Source organism: Piliocolobus tephrosceles, chromosome 21, assembly GCF_002776525.5.
Source record: "Piliocolobus tephrosceles isolate RC106 chromosome 21, ASM277652v3, whole genome shotgun sequence".
Taxonomy (NCBI): Eukaryota; Metazoa; Chordata; class Mammalia; order Primates; family Cercopithecidae; genus Piliocolobus; species Piliocolobus tephrosceles.
Window position 1 is genome coordinate 800824 of NC_045454.1, and position 7561 is coordinate 808384.

Here is a 7561-nt window from a genome sequence, read left to right on the forward strand (position 1 = left end):
CGCCTCCCGGGTTTACGCCATTCTCCTGCCTCAGCCTCCCGAGTAGCAGGGACCACAGGCGCCCGCCACCTCACCCGGCTAGTTTTTTTTTTTTTTTTTAGTAGAGACGGGGTTTCACCAGGTTAGCCAGGATGGTCTTGATCTCCTGACCTTGTGATCTGCCCGTCTCGGCCTCCCAAAGTGCTGGGATTACAGGCTTGAGCCACCGCGCCCGGCCCCAAAGAATTTCAAAGTATGTTTTCAAGGCTAAAGGCAAGAAAGGAAAAAAAAAGTTTGCAAATGCATTTGGAATCTACACCACTGGTTCCAGTAAGTCTTAGCAAGGTGGCGGTCATAGGGGTGTGCTGTGTCTTACACAGGTCGGAGCTGGAGACTCACCAGTGAACAAAACAAACTAAAGCACCTGTCGTCGTGGAGCCTGCATGCTACTGGGGTTCATAAAGAAGGACCAGGGTTTTTGGGGGGAGAATCATCGCCAGTAATAAGGAGGGACTTTGTCGGGGCAAGTTTTTAGGGAACCCTGCTCTCCCTCCCCACAGGTCTCGGGATGTCTCTGGCAGATGAGCTCTTAGCTGATCTCGAAGAGGCAGCAGAAGAGGAGGAAGGAGGAAGCTATGGGGAGGAAGAAGAGGAGCCAGCGATCGAGGATGTGCAGGAGGAGACACAGCTGGATCTTTCCGGGGATTCGGTCAAGACCATCGCCAAGCTATGGGACAGTAAGATGGTAAGAGGACAAGAGGCGTTCCTAGCAGGGGGCTCTAGACAGAATCTCCCAGAAGGGGGTGATACAGGCTTCTTTTGGAAGAGTCCTGGATCCTGACTCTCCTCTCCTCTCCTGCAGTTTGCTGAGATTATGATGAAGATTGAGGAGTACATCAGCAAGCAAGCCAAAGCTTCAGAAGGTGCTTCCTCCCACTCTCTGCCCTTCCCCATCTCCTGTGTCTCCTGCCAGGCCCCTCGGCTCCCTGGCTGCTTGTGGCTGGGTAAATCTCCCCCTCAGCCTTTTCCAGAGCCTTCTTTTTTTTTTTTTTTGTTTCTTCCCAACCCCTTCTCTTTTCCACTAAACATATGCTGCATTGCGAAGCTCATGCTTCTTACGTCCTTTCTGTATGCTGAGCCTGGTCATGCTGGGACTTAGCTTGAGGGTTCCCAGACTTCACTGATTCACATGACCGGTTACTGGGTTTTTGTCACATCTATAAGCCACTTGTCCTGTTATTTGCTTAACATATTCTTTGAGTCTGGGACTTTTTTTCTTAAATTTATCTAAGAAGGGAGCAAATTGCTACCATGATGGGAAAACTGGTATCATTTGGCAAAGACAAAGTCACCGTATAAAAATAGATACATAATAATTAAAGAATCACCTGAAACCTTTTCTCACTTCCAGATTGAGAGAATGCTAGCTTATCTCGTGAGTGCTCAGACTCACTCTCAGGAGGGCAGTCCTGTCACCATTCCTATTCTTTTTTTTTTCTCCATTTTCCTTGAGACGGAGTCTCCCTCTGTCGCCCAGGCTGGAGTGCAGTGATGTGATCTTGGCTCACTGCAACCTCTGCCTCCCGGGTTCAAGCGATTCTCCTCCCTCAGCCACCTGAGTAGCTGAGATGACAGGTGTGCACCACCACCACGCCTGGCTATTTTGTATTTTGTAGTAGAGACGGGGTTTCACCGTGTTGACCAGGCTAGTCTCGAACTCCTGACCTCAAGTGATCCGCCCACCTCGGCCTCCCAAAGTGCTGGGATTACAGGCGTGAGCCACCGTGCCCAGCCTTCCCATTCTTCTTGAATGGAATTTGTTGACAACAGGAAGCCATGGGTGGTTTCCGGGGATGGAAGCGTAGTGAGCGGGCAGCGTTTTGGGAGACTCACTGCTTGCTTGCTTTAAGGTTTACCTGGGCACCTAGTTGAATCGCCCAGGTCTTTGCTCTCAAAGTGCTCAAGGTCTAGTGGAAGAGGCAGGCCAGGTTCCAGACAGCTGTCGGCGGGTGGTAGCAGGCTGGGGACACTGGAGCCACAGGAGGGACTGGCTGACCCTGCCCCAGGTGCCAGGGAAGAATCGATAGCTGAATTGGGCTCTAGAGCGTGAATGCATGTGCCAGGCAAGGAAAGGGAGAAGGGCCCAGACAGCGGCAGGCCCAGGGCCTCGGGCATCTGGAGAGAGAGGGCAGGCTCTGGAGCGTGCCAGATCCTGCAGAGTTCCAGAGGCCAGGCGGAGGAATTTCTCCATCCAGAGAGTTATGGGACATAGAAAGTGACATTTCCTGATGTCAGGCCAGGCTCAGGGATGAAGTCAGACCCTGTCACACCTGGTGTCTGGTGGGAGAGGAAGACGTGAAACCCCTCACAAGCAGGTGGCAGTCCCTGTTTACTGGAGGTGCACAGGTGCTGTGGGTACACAGAGGAGGCGTCTGATCCTTCCAGAAAGGGAGGGAAGGATTCTGAGTCACTGCCGGAGTCTTAAGGACTTAAAGAGCCGTTTGAGCATCGGGGTTAGGAACACATTCTGAAGCCACCCTGCTCGGGGTCAGGTCCGAGCTCTGCTGTCTACTGGCTGTGACATCAGACAGTTAGTATTTGTATGACATTTAAACACAACATTTTTTTTTTGTTTGTTTTTTGAGACAGAGTCTCACTCTGTCACCCAGGCCAGAATGCAGTGGCACCATCACAGCTCACTGCAGCCTTGACCTTGTGGGCTCAGGTGTTCCTGCCTCAGCCTCCCAGGCAGTTAGGACCCCAGGCATACACCACCATGCCTGGCTAATTTTTTTTCTTTAATTATTTGTAGAGATGGAGTCTCCCTATGTTGCCCAGGTTGCTCTCGAACTCCTGGGCTCAAGCAGTTCTCCTGCCTCAGCCTCTCAAAGTGCTGGGATTACAGGTGTGAGCCACTGTGCCTGGCCTCTTATTACTAAAGCACAAAGAAAAGTTTTCCAGAAACAGACATGGGGTAAGGGATGCTCTGGGGAGAGGGAACAGCATATGCAAAGACCAGGAGGGGCCTGGCACGGTGGCTCACGCCTGTCGTCCCAGCACTGGGTGGTCGAGGCGGGTGGATCACCTGAGGTCGGGAGTTTGAGATCAGCCTGCCCAACATGGTGAAACCCCATCTCTACTAAAAATACAAAACAGGTTAGCGGGGCATGGTGGCGGGCGCCTGTAATCCCAGCTACTCGGGAGGCTGAGGCAGGAGAATCACTTGAACCCAGGAGGCGGAGGTTGCAGTGAGCTGAGATCGTGCCACTACACTGTAGCCTGGGCAACAAGAGTGAAACTCCATCTCAAAAAATAAGGCCAGGAAGAGTGGGTGTCTGGGGCACTGTGACCAGTCCTTTATGGCTGGATGAGAGGATGGGGTGGGAAGGGCGGGAGGCCAGACGGCAGAGTTGCTGAGTCAGCAGAGAGGAACTGGGAGCTCCCTGTGTGCCGGGTGCTGTCCTGAGTACCCGGGTGTGCGTATAGAGCACAGCACTGGTGCCTGCAGAGCTTCTGGAGTTGGGCAGGCCTTGAATGTCCGTCTAGGGACTTGGTCATTAGCCTTGGGGCTCTGGGGAGCTGTAGGAGGTTTCAGACGGACGGTCAGTTCCAGGGCAGGTAGGGTCAAGTCTAGACTGGCGTGGAGGGAGAGGGATTGGGGCAGGAACACAAGTTCAGGGATGTCTGCGGACGCCAGCCTGTCGCCCGCTTTACTCCTCAACCCCTCCTTCCTGACCCCCTCCAGCCTCGTCCTCCGCCTCCTCCAGCTGCAGGATCTGGGAGGCAGACGTCAGCCTGTCCCTGGTTTACTCTTCAGCCCCTCCTTCCTGACCCTTCCCAGCCTCGTCCTCCATCTCCCCCAACTGTGGGCCCCGAGAGGGGGTAGGGACTTAGATCCTCACACCATGCCCCTCCGTGTCCTCACAGTGATGGGACCGGTGGAGGCGGCGCCTGAATACCGCGTCATCGTGGATGCCAACAACCTGACCGTGGAGATCGAAAACGAGCTAAGTGAGTGCCGGGGGCGGGCGGAGACAGCCCCCTGTGACGCCCCTCATGCCCCCTCCCTTCCCCACGGGCCTTTCCCAGGGTCCTGCCGCTGAGCCCAAGCTCAGATCGAGGTTCACCTGCTGTAACGGAGTGAAGTAAGAAGGAAGTACGTTCCCCCTCGCGTACGAGTGTGAGCGAGCACTCGGGGACGGCGTGGCCGCTTGGCTGCCTGCAAGGCCCCAGCTCTTTCCATCTTGTTGGTCGGCCACCTGCCTCACGGTGCGAGGGGACTGCGCCACGTCCAGCTGTCGCCTCTGCATTCCCACCAGCAAGGCACTTTTTTTTTAAGAGCATGTCACTGCAGCTCACATTTTACAGACCAGAACTAATTCCCCTGGTCACACCTAGCAGTAAGGGAGACTGAGAAATGGAGCCTGTATGCTGGTGCCCGTGTGCCAGGCTATAAGCCAGGGCTTCAGTTACTAAAGGAGGAAGGGGACATGGGTGTTAGGGCCAACCAGCAGAGTCTGCCTCCCATCTCACCTGACACCCGCCTGTCCCGTTTACCCTAGACATCATCCATAAGTTCATCCGGGATAAGTACTCGAAGAGATTCCCTGAACTGGAGTCCTTGGTCCCCAATGCGCTGGATTACATCCGCACGGTCAAGGTGAGAGCAGAGGAGGGTGCTTCTGCTGGTGTGAAGGTGGGGGCGGGGCTCACTCTCGGACCCGCCCCCAGAGGCCTCGGGGTCTGGAGATGATGGAGAGGAGTGGATGGAGGCTCTGTGGCCTGCTCTGCCCAGCGTGGGAGGGACGGAGCCTGGATGGGACTTTCTCAGGCCTCCCCTCCTACCCCAGTCTCCCGAGAGGGCTTCCCCGCTGGCCTGACCCGCGCTGCTTCCGCTGTGGTCGGAGCCGGTAGTATTGGAGTTGACATCCAAAGGTTGACACAGGGCAGGCACACGGAGATTTGGGGGAGAGAGACGTCTTAAGTACGGAGAGCCTGAGAGGGATCAAGCGGGGAGGAAGTGAGGCGGGGAAGGAGGGGACGTGGAAGAGGTCGGATCACACGGAGCCTTTGGGTCTTACCAGAAAGCCAAGGAAGGGTTTCGGAAAAGAGGGGTGGATGCACGTGAGGGCAGGGAGAGGGCGCGGTCCCCATGTGTCCAGGAAAGGATTAGGATGGTGGTGGGGGAAGCCCCTGCGGGGAAGCGAGGCCGCGGATTTGTGCTCCGACTTGCCACAGGCCAGAGGCTTGTGAGGCCGCGGTCTTCCCAGACACTGCTCTGCCCGGGGTCCGTTTCCAACGCAGAGCCGACGGTGTGGATGCTTCAGGCGGTGGAGGCAGGAGAGGCCCCCAGTGGAGAGACCCTGACTTTCCCAGTGTCCCCAAGGAGAGACCCGAGTAGGTGCAGAGCAAGAGAGGTTGTCAAGCCTTTCTGAGTTCCTGAGACTCCCCGTCTTCTCTGCTGGTCCCCAGGAGCTGGGCAACAGCCTGGACAAGTGCAAGAACAACGAGACCCTGCAGCAGATCCTCACCAATGCCACCATCATGGTCGTCAGCGTCACCGCCTCCACCACCCAGGGGTATGTCCTCTGGGACGGAGGCGCCGGGCCCGGGCCGATGGGACTGGGGTTTGGGCTGAAGCTACACACGCAGGTGGGCATACGCACACACATACATGCACACACGCACAAACGCACAGAACTGAGAGGGTGGGGGCTGGGCACCAGGCAGGCGGGAGACCCAGGAGGCTGGGCCCACCCGCCCCTGCAGGCAGCAGCTGTCGGAGGAGGAGCTGGAGCGGCTGGAGGAGGCCTGTGACATGGCGCTGGAGCTGAACGCCTCCAAGCACCGCATCTACGAGTACGTGGAGTCGCGGATGTCCTTCATCGCGCCCAACCTCTCCATCATCATCGGGGCGTCCACGGCCGCCAAGATCATGGGTGAGGCCCCGGGCTGGGTCCTGTGGAGCGGGGCTCTGCTGACACTGTGATCTGGGGGAAGCTGCATCCCTTTTCTGTAGAATGGGGACTTTGGCACCTGGGCCTCAGCACCCCGTCTCCCTGGACATCACAGAGGTCAGCCAGCCTGGCACACAGCAAAGCCTCATCTGGGAGAAACACTCACCCGCAGCCCCTCCTCCCTCCCCTGTGCCGGAAACCCAGAGATGAGCACACCCAGGCCCTGTTGTCAGGGAGCTCCTGGTTTGGTGAAAATGGTTCCAAAACACAGACATCCTGGAATGGGGGTAGTGTGGCTTAGCACAAACGTGGTGGTCCGTTGCCTGTTGGGGGCCTCCTCCCTGCACCCCAGGCCAGCCGCCCTCCCTCTCTGAGTCTCCTTTGCGTCTGCCCCTCGCGGAATGGGCCAGGTCACCCGCCTGGCAGGGCCACTGAGGAATCCAGCCAGAACCTCATGTAAAGGTGCTTGGCACATGTCGAGCCCCCAGGCAGATTTGCGCACCCCCACCTCCCCCGCCTTCTTCTGACCGCCCCCGTCCTCCTCCCACCGCAGGTGTGGCCGGCGGCCTGACCAACCTCTCCAAGATGCCCGCCTGCAACATCATGCTGCTCGGGGCCCAGCGCAAGACGCTGTCGGGCTTCTCATCTACCTCAGTGCTGCCCCACACCGGCTACATCTACCACAGTGACATCGTGCAGTCCCTGCCCCCGGTGAGCCCACCGCGTCACAGCCCCTCCCCCAGCTCCCCTGGAGCCTTCCGCCTGGCCCAGACGGCCTGAGCAGCCACCCCCACCATCTGGCCCAGCTGACAGTAGCACTCAGGAGCCGGGAACAGGGTAGCATGGGATGTGAGAGCCAGGGCTCTGCATCACACCTGTCGGGTGACTGTGGGCAAGAGGCGTGAGTGCCCTGTGCCTCAGTCTCCTCCCTCGCAAATGGAGCACAGCGCCTGCTTCATGAGTTGGGGCGAGGGCTCAATGCAGACGAAGCCCTCACAAGGCAGGCCTAGCTCACGACAAGCAGCGTCCGGTTAGCAGCTGCTCCGAAGGCCATTGCCACTGGAAAGACACAGAACCCTGAGGGCTGCTGTGCTGGGGACTGGAGCTTACAACAGATTGGCATCAGCCACGGGGAGAGACACACGGAGGAGCAGGAGGGGTCCCCAACCTCGGAGCTTCCCGGGTCCTCTCCTTGCAGTCAGGACACATCACCCTCCCGGCCTCGATGCCTGACAGCACACACACAGGACCGCCAGCCTGGCGGGGCGCGGTGGCTTACACCTGTAATCCCAGCACTTTGGGAGGTCAAGGCGGGAGCATCACTTGAGGCCAGAAGTTTAAGACTAGCCTGGGCAACATAGTGAGACCCTGACTCTCTTTTTGTTCTTATTTCCAATGGGATTGGAAACACCCTGTCTCTACAAGAATAAAAAGTCAGCCAGGTGTGGTAGCGTTTGCCTGTAGTCCCAGCTACTTGGGAGGCTGAGATGGGAGGATACTTTGCGCCCAGGAGGCGGAGGTTGCAGTGAGCCAAGATCGTGCCACTGCATTCCAGCCTGGGCCAGGGACGCTTGCCTGGGCCTTGGTGTTCAGTCTTTTTTTTTTTTTTTTTTTTTTTTTTTTTT

The 7561-nt window shown here is 57.3% G+C and overlaps 1 protein-coding gene across 2 annotated transcripts in view; it reads left to right on the forward strand.

Annotated features, from left to right (window-relative positions):
* Positions 1 to 7561, forward strand: part of PRPF31 (pre-mRNA processing factor 31) — an 18243-nt gene that overhangs the window by 2149 nt on the left and 8533 nt on the right. For both annotated transcript variants that reach the window (XM_023197734.2, XM_023197733.1), the window contains exons 2-8: positions 540 to 724; positions 842 to 902; positions 3907 to 3990; positions 4542 to 4639; positions 5452 to 5558; positions 5749 to 5918; positions 6490 to 6647. In XM_023197734.2, the coding sequence (XP_023053502.1) occupies positions 548 to 724; positions 842 to 902; positions 3907 to 3990; positions 4542 to 4639; positions 5452 to 5558; positions 5749 to 5918; positions 6490 to 6647 (855 nt within the window). In that variant the 5' untranslated portion in view covers positions 540 to 547. The remainder of the gene's footprint in view (positions 1 to 539; positions 725 to 841; positions 903 to 3906; positions 3991 to 4541; positions 4640 to 5451; positions 5559 to 5748; positions 5919 to 6489; positions 6648 to 7561) is intronic.